General features: G+C 42.4%; 1 protein-coding gene across 2 annotated transcripts in view; it reads right to left on the bottom strand.

Annotated features, from left to right (window-relative positions):
• The window catches only part of FGF12 (fibroblast growth factor 12), a 260,274-nt gene extending 247,851 nt beyond the window's left edge, over positions 1-12,423 (bottom strand). Inside the window, exon 1 of one of the 2 annotated variants that reach the window (XM_042999108.1) lies at positions 11,972-12,423. Coding sequence is in view for 1 of the 2 variants with exons in the window: in XM_042999107.1 (XP_042855041.1) it covers positions 11,209-11,407 (199 nt within the window). In the remaining variant the exon portion in view is untranslated. Of the gene's footprint in view, positions 1-11,208 lie in introns of both variants that reach the window. The other variant, XM_042999107.1, reaches the window with a different exon arrangement.
• Positions 12,424-19,035: the final 6,612 nt, after the last annotated feature.

The raw sequence follows: 19,035 nt of genomic DNA, 5'->3' as shown, positions 1-19,035 counted from the left end.
GTTTATTTATTTTTGAGAGAGACAGACAGACAGAGTGTGAGCAGGGGAGCAGCAGAGAGAGAGAGGGAGACACAGAATCTGAAACAGGCTCCAGACTCCAAGCTGTCAGCATAGAGTCCAACACGGATTCAAACTCACAAATTGTGAGATCGTGACCTGAGCTGAAGTTGGACACTTAACCAACTGAGCCACCCAGGTGCCCCAACAAAGTGCCAATTCTAACAAGAGTTTTTAATCAAAATTTCAGGCATTTCCTGGATTCAAATACCGAACCAAGATACATGAACCTTGCTGCTCTCCAGCCCTTGCAGGGTATGTAGCCAACAGCTCCATGGAAACAAGCTTTGGACTGAATGTGTTTGCTCAGCATGAGAAAGAGAGTGGGCAGGACTCTGGTTTGGGTGAAAATAAAAAGTGGTCCAAGGAACCTTTATCTTCAGGTTCCAAACCAAGATGGTAGCCCCATTAGCAGAACTATAATGAATAAAACTCTAACTCAAGAATCCATGTAGTAAACCAGAAAATACAGCTCAGGAGCTTCAAAGAAGGACATTTTGTGGAAAAACTAAAGAAGCATGATTTCGAACTGAGTTTCATTCTTGGCGCTGTTTTTCTCATGGCTTATAGGTGGAGAGGGAAGTGTAGTCAAACCTCTCAAGATACCAGAGCTGTGAAATGTGAAAGGAGCCCAGCCACGATGCTGATGACTACTTTCCTGGGCAAAAGCTACAAATGATAATGGTTCTGGGACCTGTCAGGGAAAGAGAGGGTCAGCAAGGAGGCAAACAGGAGCCCTCTCCTGAAGAGAAAATACATCTCCTCCAACATCTTTGAGGGATACCCCATTAGGAAAGGACTACAGAGGAAGCCTGGGTTTCTATCAACAGGACTTCCTTTCCTAGAATTCTGAGCTTCTGGACCATCATCACCTCATATGCCATTCAACACTTCACCTCATGGCTACAGTCCCACTGCATGCAAAATCCCACTGCAGTCTTTCTTGAAACAGTCAAGCAGGACCATGTAGCTTTAACTCTCTCCATAGTGAGAAATCTGGGTTTCCTTGATATTTGAGATCCTCCTCATTTGTTATCATTTTTATTACTTAGACACGACTAACATTTTCTGTTCCAACCTCTTTATGTGATTTTCGGTAGCTGTCTTTTCTTTTTTTTTTTCTTTAATTTTTTTCATGTTTATTTATTTATTTTGACAGACAGAGAGGGAGAGCAAGCAGGAGTGGAGGAGAGGGAAGGAGAGAGGGAGAGAGAGAGAATCCCAAGCAGGCTCCTCATTGTCAGTGTGGAGCCTAACTCTGGGCTAGAACTCATAAACCATGAGATCGTCACCTGATCCTAAATCAAGAGTCAGGCACTTAACTGACTGAGCCACCCGGGTACTCTGGGTGGCTGTCTTTTCTTAAAGTCTTCTCCCCAACAAAATATCACATATGGGATGGATATTATATAGACAGCTCAGCTAGCTCTATGTGCCTAGAAACAGAATCTGACACTTATTCTAACCAGGTAATTTGAATATAGAACCCTACTTTTGGTACTTTCTTAAATTTTGCCCTTGGTTCTTAATTATTTGAGGAGTATTATCTGATTCTAGGGCATTGTGAAGGTGATCTGGGTCATCTTTTGAATTCCCCAAATTAAAATAAAACATTCAATCACCAGTAGCCATAAAAAAAATACCTTCTGGAAATTTTTATTTTTTTATTTTTTATAATAACTTATACAAGCTCATAGTTTTTCTCTCCTGAATCTTTCATACTTCATTTCAATCCCCTTTTTGACCTTAGGTTTAAAAAAATCTTAAACACTACAGTGCACTGGATTTAATTTGTAATCCTTGAAGAACACAATGGGACTAAATTGGGGTCAAAAGAAATAAAGACCAGTACCTTTGACAAAGATATGTTTAATAGCACATTACAAGTAATTAAAACATGGGATGCAGTTAGGAATATCCTAAATAGCACACTAGGAAAATAGTTTTTATAAGTCCTGTGTAAGTAAAAAGCAGGGAGCAGATGAATATGTCATGTCCTCATTCATGAGTGTTTCTCCTGCGGGGAGGGGAGCTATTTAATGACTTCGTAAGCTAAAATAAGGCCCTTAGATGTCCTTTAATAGAGTTTCCTTGTTTTTTCAAAGAACGAAACAGGCCCAGGGGCACCTGGCTGGCCCAGTTGATGGAGCATACGACTCTTGATCTCAGGGTTGTGAGTTTGAGCCCGACATTGGGTGTACAGATTACTTAAAAATAAAGAGCTTTAAAAAAGAAAAGAAGAGAAGAGAAGAGAGAAAAGAAAAGAAAAGAAAAGAAAAGAAAAGAAAAGAAAAGAAAAGAAAAAAGAAAAGAAAAGAAAAGAAATAAATGGGTCCATTTCCAGTGCTGGCAGAGTGCGGAAAAAAAAAAAGACTAGGACAAACAAACCTCAGTTGAAACTCATAATCTACATACTTCTAACTGGATTCATGAATGTGAGGAGCCCCAAGATGGCATCAGCATCCTTGTGAGACAACTGGACATAGCAGTGAGCAACCCTCTTCCTCTGGGGCTTGCTGTAAAGGTAAGATTCAGTGAGTAGGTATGTCATTTCCTCACTTCTTTAACAGCCATTGAGGAACTGCAGCAACACGGGCAGGATGCTAGGCACTGAGAAATACTAAGGAACGGTGCACAGCTCCTATCTTAAGGAACTCACATGTTGGTCAGAAAGAAGAAGCACACACAGACCACATTTACGTGGCTCAGATTTTGGACACCATTGAACACTTGAAAGATTCAGCAGTAAGCAAAAAGAAAGGATCATCGTAATAATTTAACATAGTGTACATAGTTTCTAGGGGTTATGAATATGTTCCTGAAGGCATTAATGAATAAAATAACCATTTTTGCTTGTTTGTTTGAGGGCCGTAAGATATGAAAGGATGGTACTGGAATCGTTGGTGGCTCTGAACCCTGGCTGCCCTGCAGAATCACCTAGGAAGTTCAAAACCAGCAAACAAAACTCATGACTGATGTCTGGGCCCCAGAGTAGACACATTAAGTCAGATTTTCCGGGTACAGCATTAGCACACTTTAAAAACTCACAGGTGATTTCATTTTGCAGCTACTTTGAGAACTGCTGGCCTATATAATCTCTAAACTCTAACATTTTGTGATTGGATCACAGATCCTATTTGTCTCATGTCATTCTCCTCTAGGAAACCAAGTTTGGTCTTAGGCCTTAGGGCTCTCTCTACTCTAAATGACCCCTGAAAAGTCATTTAAAAAGATTGTAAACACTTAAACTCCAATTAAGAGACATTAACAACAGTATGATTAGAAGCAGGGAGCCAGGGGATATATAAATACCAAAAACTAATGAAATGACTAACTTTGGGCAGGTAAAATAAGGAAGACTTTACAAAGTTTATCTTTTCAAACTCACTTGATTTTACAAAGACCAATGAACTTGGTCTAAACTCACATATGAAATCCACCGAGGTGCCACACATAATGAAAACCATATTCAGGACATATTTAGGACTGAACCAGGTTAAATGTCTTTGAGCGCCAATTAGATACTAAACATTTTGTTTCAATTTTAAAAGGTTAGAAAAATTATGAAGGTTTTCTACTTTCTTTAATATTTTTCTCTGCCTGAAATGTATTTGCTTATAGGATTACCCTTGCAAGGAAGGCCCTAGATCATCAGTGGTGGAGAGTAAGTATTCTAAAATGTTTCTGTGAGAATTCAAGAATAAAGTAGATAGCCTTATACAGATGGGTAATCAGGATCTTCATCATAGTATAAAACTATTAAATAATAAATAATACCATTACTCAAATTTTCACCTTAGCATCCCATAGTGCTTTGTAGTTTGGGAATAGGAGTACTCAATGCACATCAACCCTGCTCCTCCCCAGCTCCCCTCCATCTGAACTAAGTGCCCACTCACTACTGAATTGTTCAGCCAGGTATCATCCAGGCACCTTACCTGCTCTTGATTCAGACCTCCCTATTATCAGGCTCTGTTCATTCCACCTCCCCCTCCTTTTTTCATAACCATGGCGACTGCCAGAATGCCTCAGGTCAACATGAGCTATAGCCTAGGCCAATGGTTCTCAAATTTGTTCATCTCAGGACTCTTTTAAGACCTCTAAAAACTATTGAGTCCCAAAAAAGCTTCTGTTTATGTGACTTATGTCATTCAAAATTTACCATGTTTAGAACTTACAACAAAAATTTTCAAATATTGATTAAAAATAACAATAAGCTTATTAAATATTAATAACATGATATGTTTTAATAAAATATATCTACAATTTCCAAAACAAAAATTTCTAAAAAAAAGTAGTTTTCATGCTTGCAAATCTTTCTAATGCCTGGCTTAATACAAATCAGCTGGATTCTTAAACTTGCTTCTGCATTGAATCTCTTGAAATATGTTGTTGTGGTTGAAGTACATAAAGATAACCTGGCCTCACAAAGATACATGGTTGAAAAGGGAGGAAAATTTTAACAGCCCTTCCAGATGATTGTGGATATACTATATAATCTCTGGAAAACTCCACTGGACACTTGTAACAGAATGAATGAAAAAAGTAAATAATTAGTATTAAGGACATGTTATTATGAAAACAGTTTTGACTACATAGGCCCAATGAATGGTTTTCAAGGAGCTCCTAGGGCCTCTGTACCACACTTTGAGAACTGCTGACCCAGACTTATGCCCTAGCCTTCTTATGATGCCTTAGCTTCTACTCTGGCTATCCTACAATCCGTTCTCTTCTCCAAAGCCAGAGCGTCCATTTAACTATGCAAGTCATATTATATCATCCCCTATTTCTGACTTTTTATGGATCCTAGATTAAAATACAAAATCCCTCACAACTCAGCCCTTGCCACACTTTCCAACATTACCTGTACCTTTGCTCACGTTATTCGATCTACACTTCAACTCCCTCCAACCTCAATTTGCACAAAAGTTGTTCTCTTCTGCCTTGAATATTCTTCCACTCCCCTTTGCCTGCCCCATCCTTCAGAACTCAGTTTAAATGACTCTTCCTCAGGGAAATGTTTCCTGCCTAAATGCTAGAGATCATATCTTCATTTATAAATCAGCAAACCGAGGCTTTCAAGATAATAAGAAAGGTGCCTACTGTTCTTACAAATAATATATCCAGAATATCCAGTATTTGAATGCAGATCCCACACCAAAATCCATGTACTTAATTACTCTGCTTTACCATCAGTTAAACAGAAAAGAAAAGAGAAGAAAATAAAAGAGTAAAAGAAAAAAAAAAAAACAGGAAGACTAAATCCTGACCTTGATATTAATCTCTTCACATTTGTAAACATCTGAAATAATTGTTTATGCTTATAGTCAAGAAAGCCCATCCCTCTGGACCCACGTCTCCCCATGAGGCCTGGGTGCCTCAAGTGGCATACTTGACATCTCTGAGGCTCCTGGCATGCAGAGAGGGACACCTTAGCCAGGAGCCTAGGACCAGCACCCATCAACCCAGCCACCAGTCTTTCTAATTCATGCCTCATCCTCACTAGAGATCCCCCCTAGGGGCTCTAGGTCACACACAGAGCAAAACAAACCTGTCATCACACTCCACATGTCCTTGAACTCTTCATCTGATTCACCCAACAAGAATTTCCCAGCTTCAAATCAAATTGAGTTATTCACATTCAGTCTTCTTAGCTCAACTTAGTAGAAGATAAGGGCAGATGCCTGCAGTGTAGGGGGTGGGGGTCATGTGACAGCTTAGCCACTTCCTCACTCCATGAACCTGAACAAGTCTCCCTGCCACTCTGAAGCATAGCTTTCTGATCACAAAGATAGGGCTGCCCATATCAGTGGATTGCTCTAAAGAATAAAAGGGGGAAAAGCTGTGAAGAAATTCTGTAAATTCTTAAGTCATATAGTCAAGTTAATTGTTATTAAAAGTTATTATTATATATGATTAATTTATAGGCATTTTGTATCTAAGGCTCTCCTTTTTACAGATGCATAGAAGGTGGCCTTGAAATGAGAGTCCTTTCTATACGGTGCATCTTTCTTTAAACAAGTAAAGTTTTCTAGTTTGCTGCGTAGACCATTAGAATGCAAAATGTAGTAAATGAACTGGGCCCCCTCTAACGAGGCTGTCTTTGAGAGTCCTCATAAAATCTAAAATAATTCTAGGATGGAAAGTCAATAGCAAACACATTTTGATGAAGCATGCAAGGAAGAGACAAGAAAAAGTAATCACTATTAACAAATTCCCCAAACCAAATCCACACTGTAGTATCCACACACAAAGATGCTCTCACCAGGAACAGAAGCAATGTGGTGCTATACTAGGAAGACCTGTACTTTTTTTCTACATATAATTTTATGAGCCAAAGCTTTAGTTTCTAAAGATCTTCCAAAATATTCCTGTTGCATACTCAAATACAGAGACTGCCTCATTTCCTGCAAATTGTTTTTCTAATTCAATTCAAAAATATCAACTTCATTAAAACTTTAAAGATTTAATCCTGAGTTATGGTTTGATGAGATCTCTGTGGGATGAAAGAAATTAAGAGATCACAGTACCTGCTATTTTAAAATGTTCTTACAATGGAAACTTAATTTATCGATGAGAATGCATTGCTTTAGAGAAAATAGGATTAAAAAAAAAACATTCAAAATATCAGTTTAAACCCTCCGGCGGGTTTCTGAAGTGAAAAGCTTCTTTGCTTTTTTTATTTTTTTAGTAGACATCAAGCCAAATATCATTTAATTAGGCTGATTCTGTAGTTGAGATAGGAGTAAGACTTTTAAAAAAGAAAATACAATAAAAGTACTTGCTATAAATGTAAAATATCACCTGTCATATGAAACTATTTTTGATCTATATATTGACCAAAAGTATTTCAATTTATAAAAATCTAATTTATGTTCCATAGATCCCATGATTAAGCATTATTTCCCCTTTCTCATCAATTTTCTTGCTGAAGTTTCTATTTTCTGTAATGTCTTCTTCATCTATGTAAAAGAATGTATTTGATAGTAAAATGTTGAATGAGTGTGCTATTAAATTCTATACATCTACCAAAACAAGTTGGAAGGATACTAAAATATTTTGAATACACATAATTTTTAGAAAAGCAGAAATAAGGACTCAAAAATAAGACAAACAAAAGGCAACAAAATTTAGCAAAAATTATAATCACTTACTTGATTCATTTTATCCACTCAGTATAAATATACTATATCATTTTCAAAAGGAGGGGCCTATAAAACCAAATACTTAAGACATGAAAAATATCTAATGTTTTCAGATGAGGAATTTTTCCTGATTGCTGATTTTTCTTAATGCTCTGGTTTAAAGGAAGGAATTAAATGACATAGAAAAATAATAAAAACAAAAAAAAATATCTTAAAATACGTGATCAAGACTTTTCTCATCACTCTATTCCTTCCAGAGGGCTCTCATTTGAAAACTGAAAGAGTGACAGGAATGACCTCCAAGGTTCATGGCCTCTCCCACAGTCAGAGGGTCGACAAACATTTTTCCCTTCTTGATTGTAAATGCTATCCACTACCTGCAGTGACTTTAGAGTCAAAACATAAATGTTTTGGGAGTCCACCAATTGTACAGGTGTTTCTACTCAAAAGTAGAACAAATGTTGGAAATTAATAAGCTATGCAATTCACATGGATGTAGTCATAGCCTAGATGCACCAAATCATCATCTAAGCAAAAATTTTAGCAGGCCTCGCTCAGACAGGTATTTCACCCATAAATAATGACTTAAATAATAACATAAGAATGCTCCTTTCCTAATTAACAGGTACACAAACAGAAATGTTCTAAAGGCTTTTTATGGTTCAATGACCTCAGCCAACTTGCCAGGTCAAGGTCTGCAACATCTCATTTCCAAAGAGCTACAATACCAGTGCCTAAAGGGCTAAGTACTCCTGTGCTGTCTGCACATCTTCACTAATGGATTTATTGTATAATGCATGGTACCTCCTGTATTCTGCACTCTTCATGTTCTAATTACAAAATAATAATAATAATAATAACAACAACAATAACAAAAACAGCAGCAGCAGCAATCCCTAATGGTAAGCATAAATGCAAAATCTATACAATTACTTCCCTCTTTAATAGAGAACACCCCGTTTTTTATACTGCTTTTTTCAGTGTTGTGTTGTGAGGAGCACGGACAAGAAAAATCAACTGGATCTAGTTCTAGTCCCAATTTTGCCACAATCTAGCTATGTAACCTTCCATAGACCACCAACTTGCTCTGATTCTAGGATTTCTCATCTAAATAAGGATTGTGCTGTACAGTCCCAGGGCAAGCCATCACACTGTGCTCCCAGGATAGCATTATTAAGCATCTGATGTGCACTATGGCACTGGAATTTCACGATGAGAGGTCCTGTTCTTTGACTTCTCGTTTTAACTGGCAATATCATGATTTTAAAATCTGAAACCTTTGCCATTTAATTTCAGTTTTCCACTGTGTTTATAAACTTTCAACCTTATACATGTCAGAATTTGGTGAACTAAGACAAGAAAGTGAGAGACACTCAATAAGTCAGCCCTGAGATCAGAAATACAACCGTGGCCTGTCTCATCCAACATGTGACATAGTTTCACTGCCTCAGCCTCATTCCTTTGGAAAGTCTGGTCAATGGAACATGTGTCTCAATTACAGAAGTTCAGAGTAGGAATTCTTTATCAGGACAAGTTATTCCGTTTCACCTCTTGATTACCATTTGTGCCTCAGTTTATAGTTTCATAAGGATATGACTTAGAAGGGCAAGTGATTTGAAGAATAAAACTCAAATATTAAGTGAAGGTAACATCAAATGCTTATAAAACATATTCCCTCAAATAGCTTTTCTTCTTGGTGTTTAGCAACTCCCTCCTAATCCAGTAAAAGAATCTCCCTGGAATTGAGATGTGGAAGGTGCTATCTCTCTATAAATAGGCTCATCCCATGCTATGTGAATCATGGTTGCTGACAGCAAATCAACAGACTAATTATTTGGCTTTGTTAGTAACGATAATAGCACACTATCATCTTTCCAAATCTTTTTCCACACCCCACACTCCATTCTTCTAAGCTAAGCTGCAGACCAAACTGAAGTCCATGGTGTACAGATACATGCATGTGGGCCTTGCACTGGGCATGTCTTAACTGGGCCTGTCATCTCTCTGCCAGATTATTACTGTGAGACTTTAGCTACAGGAAGTCACCAGCCAGGATCCTCTCTGCCAAGACATACACTAAGTAAATAAGAAAGAGAAGCGGATTAAATAAACACTAAAGAAAACAATAAACTCAGCAATTCCCTCATATTCTATTTTCTAATGAGATGCCAAGGAAAGGGCCACAGGAAGCAATTTCCCCCACGAAAAAATTCAGCCATGAAAATTGTTCATCTCCAAATCAACTTCCACAAGGATCAGGTGAGTTTAGCTTATCCATTCACAAATATCATCCACCTATCATTTTTACTGCCTCGTTTAGAACTGAGGAGGCTGAGTAGGATCTATTCACAAGCATCATTCATTTATCCCAACTAGAGTACGAGAATGTACTTCAAAGACTGAACTGTAAGAGTCACATTGAATTCAGAGACTTGAATTTCCTTGTAGACCATATTAGCCCTCAGAGAAGACAACCCCCAAATGATCATTGCACAATACAAATGATTTTGTTTTCCCCTAATATGAATTATATACTCTATAAATATAGAACTCTGTTTTCATATAAATCTTCAGTTTATGACATTCACAGTCTATATTAATTGTATGTAAAACAACAGACATTTTAGTAGTGCTCGCCTTAGGATCACAATCGTTTTGTTTACTCCTGAAATTTACTATTTTATCAATATCACAGAATAAGAAAAGGAGTCCACTGTGGAGTGAATCATGCCATGCAAATCCATGGGAGAAATGAAAACGAGATGGCTTCTTCACAAGACTGAATCCTGAATTTCCAAACTAATTCTGAGCCTCACTGTCCAGACTTTCCAAATGTCTTCCTCACCCCCATGACCCTAGCCCATGGGTTTCATTTCTGGAACCCAGGAAAACATCACCGTCAGAGTTGCAAAGATGCTACCCTAAACCAGTCAACTGATCACAGAGCAAGCTTTCGTTCTAGACCACAATTTTTTTCAGTTGTCCACAATAAGGGGAGAGTATCTGCAGATTGCAAATGACAGAGCGGGCCACACCCTGAGGATCCACAAAGTCTGGTGGAAGCACAGATCTGGGCAATTCTGCATTTGTTGTCTCAAACTGGCCTGGTTTAAGCTGGGAGTAAGCACCTGGAAAATCAAGGTATCCAATTTCCCTTTGATAATAAAGATCCATCAAAGACCAACCATTTGAGTTTAGGGACAAAGGGAATCAACTTCAGAAAGGCCTTAATAAGAAAATCTCTGATAAGTCTAAAGTTTTCTTCACACTACCTTAGGCCAAACTGCAGATACTATGTTATTTCCTTAATGTCCCAAAAGAAATTGTGAGTGTACAAAGGGTGGGCACAATAGGGCAGGAAAGTTAATGAGTAGAACCCTGGGAAACTAGGAGAGTAGCCGGAGGAAGAGAATAAGAAAAAGGTCTGTGTGAAAGGAAGTGAAAGGGCATATGGGAAAGTGGGGAGGTGAGAACTGATTGGAATGTCTGAAAGATGCAATATCATGTGTTGCTGGAGGAAGAGTTAGAAAAAGAATAAATTTAAGTTCATCTGGTGTCTAAGTATCTGTGTCCAGAACTATGCTAAATGTTATGGGAGATATAGGGAAGAAGGTTTATTTATATGTAGGTCCTCAGCAGGCAGTGTCAGCACTCGATTCATGGATGGATGAGAGAGAGAGAGAGAGAGGAATATGAATGAATGAGATGGTCGCTGCCCTCAAGAATTCGACAGGCTATATGGGACCAGGAGCATCCACACATATAGCTTTCCTCCTAGTCAAACCGTGGTTTCTTCAAGATATAAAGTGTTTTCCTGAATATGGGACAAGAAGCTATTAACTGATAGAGGGTGATTGAAAAAGAGACGTCTGGAAATTAGGGGAGCAGGGGGGCCAGAATGGCACAGGAAGATCCTGGTTCCCTTCCGTGGGTGCCCCCAGGTGCTCTGCAAAGAGGGGAGTAGGGTGTCAGCTCTGGGGAGCCCACTGCTTGGGCTTCTACTGACCTGGTCTCCGCCTCACGGGCCTCTTGCGGCCGCTGCAGAAGCGCACTTTGCTGAATACCCCGAGGACGTGCCTTTCGCACAGGGAGCGCCCGTCTTTGCTGGGGCTGGAGCGGCGCTTGGAGGCCGACACCCGGTCGCTGTTGGACTCCCTCGCCTGTCGCTTCTGCCGGATCAAGGAGCTGGCTATCGCCGCAGCCATAGCTGCTCAGCGTGGGCCCCAGGCCCCGGGCTCCACTGCGCCCTCGGGATCGCGCTCCACCGGGGCGAGGGCAGGACCTCGGCGGCCTGGAGGGACAGGGCAGGCGCGGGGAGGCAGTGCTAATATTTGAGGAGGCTGCAGTACCGAAAACCCGACGCCCACAAGGTTAGTCAGAGTCTGGGCAGTGGCGACAAAATGTGTGAGAATCCAGATGTAAACTTCCCCAACCGCTGGCAGCGGGGGCGGGGCGGTCCCAGGCCTTCCAGTTAACTAGACTCTTGCACCCCAAACTTGCACCCCAAGGCGATCCGCGTCCGAGGGGCCGTGGGGAGTTTGGTCACACTGCGTTCAGAGTACCAAATGGAAGGGGAAGAAGGATGTCCAAAACAAGCCGTGCCCCCGTTGGAGAGGCGCAAGCGTTGTAAGGTGTCCAAAGTATATCTACACATACATACATATAAAACCCGTTTACAAAGCAGAGTCTGGACCGAAGCGGGTAGCGTGCCCCCGGTAGAAAATACTAAAAAGTGAATAAAACGTTCCTTTAGAAAACAAGCCACCAACCGCCAGAGAGAAGGAGAGGAAGGCAGCAATTTAACTCCCTGCGGCCCGCAGTTCTGGAGATTAGGAGGTCCGTCCCGGCTGGGTGAGGTCTACGGAATGCATCGCGCCCGGCTGCGGTTCTCCAGGGGCCGGCCGCCGGAGTTCTGGAATTCCGAGAGGCGCGAAGTGGGAGCCGTGAGCCGGAGTCGGGGTAGGGGCGCGGGGCGGGGGCAGCTGTTTCCAGCTGCGGCGCGCGCGACTCCCCGCCAGCAGCGCTGCGAAGAGAGCGGGAGGCGAGGGAGGGGGAGGGAAGGAGGGACGGGGATAGAGGGAGGGACGGAGGGAGGGAGATCCTCGAGGGCCAGGCACCCCTCGGGAAGAAACCCGCGAGAGGCGAGCGCCGGGATGCGCGGGGTCCCAAGAGCGGGCGCTCTTTCTCTTTCTGCTCGCTTTCTGGCACAAGACGGGCACAGTTGGTGATTATTTAGGGAATCCTAAATCTGGAATGACTCAGTAGTTTAAATAAGCCCCCTCAAAAGGCAGCGATGCCGAAGGTGTCCTCTCCAGCTCGGCGCCCACACGCCTTAACTGGAGCTCCCCGCCATGGTCCGCCCGGGGCCGCCGCACCGAGCCGGTCTCTGCACAGGCTCAGAGGGAGCGAGGGAAGAGGGAAGGAGGGGGCGCCCTGGCGGGCTCGGGATCAGGTCATCGCCGCGGTGCCCGGGCCCCCCAGGCTCGCGCGGCCCGGCCGTCCGCAGCTCGTAGGCAGCAGATCAGATGGGGATTACCCGCCGGACGCGAGGCCGATCACTCGCTCCCGCGCAGCCCATCCCGGCCGAGGAAGGAAGTGACCGGCGCGCTGCGAACCCCCGCGCGTCGGCTCGGGCGGGGCGGGGGCTGGCTGCGGGCGACGTCGGCTCGAAGCGGCTGCGGCTCCCGGCCGGAGCTGCCCACCATGGTCTGGCGCCGGGAGCACAGGCGGGGCCCCTAGGCCGTCCGGGGCGACGGCGGGAGGCGGTCGAGCGCGCCCCCGGCGCCGGACGCAGACTCTGGGGCCGGGGCCAGGGAGCAGGTGCGGGCTGCCGCCAACTCGCCCAACTTGCTGCGCGGGTGGCCGCTCAGAGCCGCGGGCTAGCGGGGCTCCCCCAGCCGCCGCGCCGCCGCCTCCCCAGGCCCCAGAGGGGGCGCTCAGGGCGGAGTCCCATTCATGGGCTGAGGCTTGGGGCGCGCCGAGCCTCACTGACTCCCGGGCGCCGCCGCTGCCGCCGCCCAGCCGGTTCGCTCTGCTGGAGCGCTAGCTCCGCAGGAAAACTCCAGGCGGGGACACGGCCGCGGAGACGGAGGGTGGGACGAAGAACTGGCTGCTGCCGGAGTACCTCCTGCACTGCTCGCCCACCCGCCCGAGGGCTCGCGAACGCCCCGGTGGGGCCGGGCCGGGGGCCGGGCTCCCGGAGCGCGGGGAAGCGCGGCGCGCGCGGGTCCTCCTCCCCTCCCAGGCGCCCTCTGCTCCCAGACTCTTCTCCTTCCTCCCTCCCGTCACCCCTCTCCCCCTTCTCTGTCTTCTGTCTCTCCCCTTTTCTCCTCTCTACGCAATCCTACGTGATTGAGGTTTGGATGAGAAATTCTCAGAGGCAGAGTGAAGGAACTGCAGCTCCGGTCTGTTCTGTCCCATCCCTCCCCCAAGAGAAAACACAACCACTGGCCCGTGAAAGGACCCTGAGTACACAAACAAGGGGTTAGGGGAGGAGGAAGTGAGAGAAAGCAGTACACCCTCTCTTCCATAAGCTGGAACACATAGAATTCTCTGTTTAGGAGGGAGGGCAGTGGACACCAGACAAAGTAACAATGGCCTTTTGGGCCCTCATGTTGGGCCCCACCTTCAGCTCATTTTGGAATAAAGTGCTTCTACATCCTTGAAACCCAGTTTTCTTGGTTCTATCCAGAAAGCTGCAAAGCAGGTTCCATCCTTTAAAAATGAGGTTGGATCAAGTGAGCAGCAAGCACAGAGAAGAGAATACAGGAGGGGTGAGAGGGCAACTGTGGACAAGGGCAGTCAAAAACCAGCTTTGGAGAGCAGTCAGGTCTCCAGGATGCTTGTGAGGGCAGATAGATGTTAGGGAAAACTCAGCAGAGATGATCTTGTCACCCAAGATGAAATAACAGCATGAAAGATTTTGGAAACGTGAGGGGAGTAATCACCTTCCACTCTTGCTAAGGTCTGGAGGTGGCTATTAGTTTTACTTACAATCTCTCTTCAACTCATCTTCAAATATCCCTAATCCAATCCTTCCCCTTCAGTCTGCCCACTAAGCACCAAGGGGAGTGCCAGAAGATTTCCAACAGAAACAAGTGCATCTTCAAAACATCCTAACAGAGGACAAGGAACAGGCAGGCCCTGGAAGCTACTGAAAATGTTCCAGAGGACAGGTCCCAAGAACTCTCTAGATGTGGGTGCAAACCTAGCAGAAATTCACTTAGGCAATGAGAAGCATTGAGGCCTGTAAGACTATTTAGGACTGAGCACTGTATCAAACAACCCTGCTGTGTCTGGGGGTCTGGATATTCCATGCTGCTGCTGGGAAGAACACAGGCAGAGGAGTTTATGGTGAAGACAGCTAGGAAGAGGATCAAATAGACAAGGCCCCCTGAGAGGCGGGAATCCCAGTTGTCAATACAGAACACAATCCCCTGTGGCAGTTCAATACGAATAAGGACAGTGAACTTGGGATTCTAACAATACAAAACAAGACAGGAGAAACACACACACACACACACACACACACACACACACACACACACCTATTCTCCAAAAGTGAATTCAATACATTTTTCAAAACTGGATAGGATTAGTGGAATTCTTAAAATCATTGGTAACACCATCAATTAAGGAAATGTTCACAATTCACAGATAAAATCATTTTCCTTCCTTGGCCACCAGAAAATTTGTCTCATTCTGGAAGAAGGCAGGCACAGATAGTACTGGCTGTTTGGGGGCTCCTTGCTTTCTGCAGCTCAGCACCCAAAAAGGAAAAGGTCAGCTTAGGTGAGGACTATAGGGAGATGGGAAAGAGAGGGGTGTGTAGTGAGGCCCTGAAGAAATCATAGCTAAACTTGGAGTTTCTTATCCTCAAAATGGGAATAATCATTCCCATCTACCTCACAGAACTGAATATGTGTGCGCAAGCATTTTGAAAACTGGAAAATGCCAAATGAGTGAAAGAGATGATGACTGTTTATTTTTTTTTAAGAAAATGCATGATATCCTTTTGAGATGCTTTTTTCAAATGCAGATCCCTGATGGTTTCTCAGAACATGAAGCAGAAATCTCTGAGTAGAGGCCAGGAATTGAGTTTTTAACAAATTTTTCATGTGCCAAAGTTTGAGAGTTTTATTCACACACACACACACACACACACACACACACACACAGTATAGGTAATACTAGAAGGAAGAAATAACTCCAGACTCTCCAAATCTATGGGTGGCTCAGTTGGTTGAGTGTCGGACTTCAGCTCAGGTCATGATCTCATGGCTTGTGGGTTTAAGCCCCATGTGAGGCTCTGTGCTGACAGCTCAGAGCCTGGAGCCTGCTTCAGATTCTGTGTCCCCCCCCCCCACCCCTCCCCTGTTCTTGCTCTCTGTCTGTCTCTCAAAAATAAATAAATATTAAAAATTAAAAAAAAACTCTCCAAATCTAGTACTTTCTCTAGGATTGCAGTCCTGTGCTACCCTCCCCCACCCAAAAGCCAGGGATGAGGATGTGTGTTCTCTAATCATTGAGTAGTGTTGGGTTTTTTTTTTCTGTAAGTTTATGAGAAATTAAGATGCTTTGATGCAGAAGGTAAACAATGTAGTAGTACAGGATAGAAGAGGGTGATTGGCAAGAGATGAAAAAGCAGACAACACTTGTTTGAAGTTCTCCTCTTTGTCCTGACATGCCAGCATCAAGTCAGGCATTTAAGGAACAAAATAAAAACAACACATGTGAGCTCTCTGAGAGTGACACTATTCCTGTCTTAGATCTCTATTAAAAGAATATGGTGTTTTCGAGTCCATTAAACAACAAAGACTCTACTTTTCTTCTTGCAGTTCTGCAGCTGTTGTCAAAGTGCTTTTTTAGCTGCTTAGCCCTATAAGTCATCCCGAACATTGTTTACTTTATTTACTCCATTTCCCCAATGAGAGGAAGACATAAGTATGGGGACCTTTGAGAAGATATCTAGGACCAAGGTATACAGCGGTTTAGCCCGGAAGCAATACTTAAGTTAGTTTTTTGATATCTAGAAATTCATAACTTTCCTAGCTGGGCCATGAAATGTCAGAAATCTTCCTCCATGGAAGGAAGTATTTGGGTGGCAGGAATGAGATTTAATCAGTCTACTGATGATTTAGGCAAAACAATCAGATTTTTTAGAGGGCAATATCTCAGAGATATCAATACCTTGATATTATGCTATCTTTCTTTGAACAACTGGAAAATTTCCCTTTACAATTCTGATGACATCATAGGTGGAAGAAGTTTTAATTACTTTGGAGAAAGTTGCCAATATAAATGGAAAGAATAATTATAGAGTTGTATTTATACTTCTGATCTCCACTCAAGCAAATAAAACATGGACAGTCTTAATCATCTCCATGTTTTAAAAGGAAAAAAAACACAGAACGTTAAGAAGGCTTTCTCTTATTCACAGGCCAAGCCTTCTAATTCCCATATCAAACTGTTAGGACTATCGTAGTCATTCACTTGAAAACTTGTCTGAGCACAGAGTATCATCAAGGCTCTGTTTCAGTTACCAAGGGGAACCCTGTACCCCTCTACATTCTCCCTGTCCTCAACAAGCTTACAATACATGTGATCATGATCATATTTGACTTTTAATCACCTATTAGCTGGATACTACTAGCCAAGTTATTCAATCTCTCTCAACCACATCTGCAAAACAGGTCAGTGACCATGACACTAGCAATATCTATCTAAGTGGGCCGCCACAAGGCTCAAGGATGTGATAATAATGTAAAGTATTAGAATGAGCATGCTGTCATTAAAATATCCATTTAAATCAAGTCCCTGCCCTAAAACCCATACTTCCCAAAACAGAAAAACATACCTTGTGATTCATACACATCATCATTCACTCCTGGACATAATGTATTTAACAAAGGCTGGATCTACTTGAAATGAATGATTAACCTTGACATTGTAATGGCAAACAAAATTTTCATTAGTGGAATATTGTCAATGTCCTTGTCTGTTAGGAACACAAAGGAATGTAATTCTGCTCATACATCATTCTGCTCTGAGATCAGGCCCCTGACTCAAAGCTTGGTGAATATGAGCTCACTGGGCTCTGACACAGCAAGCTTGACGGGCAGAAGAATTTCTCCATGAATTTTATTCCATGAGGTAGCTGTACTTCCATTTCCTTTTGCTTTTCTCTGTCAGATGTTGGTAAGGATAGGTTGCAAAATAAACAATTATTTTCTAAGAACGTGCGAATTCCTGTACACATCAAATTTATTTGTGGTTCTTTATTCAATAGTTCAATCGAATTTCTACATGTTATATGTTTGTCTGGTTTTGGTCATTTCTCAAAATATGAAAGACAATCGATTTAACTGTTCTCTATGATATAGAGTAAGAGTGGTATCCTTATTGCCGAAGTAGAGAAACTGTCAGTGTTTTGAAGAATGTCTGTTTTGATAAGAAATATAAGATACAACTAATATGAACGAATGCTAAGCACCCTGCACAGTTCTAAGTGCACTGCAAATATTGACACATTGGATCCTTATAACAACTCTATGAGGTAGGTTCTGTCTTTATCCTCATTTTATAAACGAAGAATCTGGGGCATAAAGAGGTTCGGTTGCTTAATCAAGGTCACCCAGTTAAGATCTGGTAAAGTTCAAATGCAACCCATGAAATTTATTTCCAGAGCTTCCCTTTTATCCTCTGTGTTGTACTGGATGTCAATAAAAACATGATACCATGCATAATTATAATCATGTAATAAAATTAACAAAACAAGAATGTGAATATCCTTTGCATTTTGATACTCATTTACTGTTTAGAAATCATCTTCCCATGTATTATCTCAGTGAGACTCCCAATAACTTTCAGCAAAGAGTTAAGGTGATAATAATAACCCAGTTTTACAGACAAACTAAGACTCAAATAAGTGATGAAATTCCCCCAAGGTCACGCAACAGATGAGTGAAGATCTAGGAGTTTAATCTAGGCCTTCTGATCTCAGTGTCTCTCATGTCCTAACTAAGATCACAGAAAAAAAATGGGAATGTTAAATGTCCTTTCATCCATCAATCTCTAGTACTCACTAGCAGGGTTTCACATCTCATAAATGACCTTCAAGAGATCATTCAATATTGGAAGGGAAAGGACTCAAGTGTCCCAAATCTTCTCTTTCCACAGCTTGTATTTCTCTCTGGCCTGGGGAGCTAAGGCGGGAGGGGGGGGGTGGCGGTGATGTTCCCTCCCTTGGCCATGAAAGGATACCCTTCAGTCTGAGAGTGTGACCTCCTCCTTTGCTCAGTAATTCAAGTTGAGCTTCATAAGAAACTACAGGAAAACTAAATAAAAATAGGAATTGGAGAAATTTATAAGAGGATAAATTTACTTTCCTTCCATTCTTATTCCTAAAAAGTATTCATTAGTTTGGCTTGAACCTCATGGTTGGCACTTGGTTATTTTCCTTCCTAGCTGGATTGAGGATGTTAGAAAGCCTGCTTCCATTGACTCATCATTGTTTTAGCCCCTTCTTAATTTCCACTGTCACTGATCCAGTGACAGTGATCTCTTCCTTCTAGAAAGAAATGTAGCTAGAAGATCCCATTAGAATATAAAACCCATAAGGAGAGGGAGATTGTTTTGCTTACTTTCCTATCTCCACTGCTTAAAAGAGTATTTAGTATATGGCAGATGCTCAATAAATTCTGGGATAAATTCATCAATGAAGTAATTAATCATCCATCTATCCATCTTAAGTAAAAAATAAAACATTTATTCTTATCTCAAGAAACAAACTCAGCTAACTCAGGGGTAGCTTCCACATTTCCAAGTTGATCAT

This window comes from Panthera tigris, chromosome C2, assembly GCF_018350195.1.
Source record: "Panthera tigris isolate Pti1 chromosome C2, P.tigris_Pti1_mat1.1, whole genome shotgun sequence".
NCBI classification, from domain to species: domain Eukaryota; kingdom Metazoa; phylum Chordata; class Mammalia; order Carnivora; family Felidae; genus Panthera; species Panthera tigris.
Note: the sequence above shows the minus strand (reverse complement) of the source record. Positions and strands in the feature narration are given on the sequence as shown.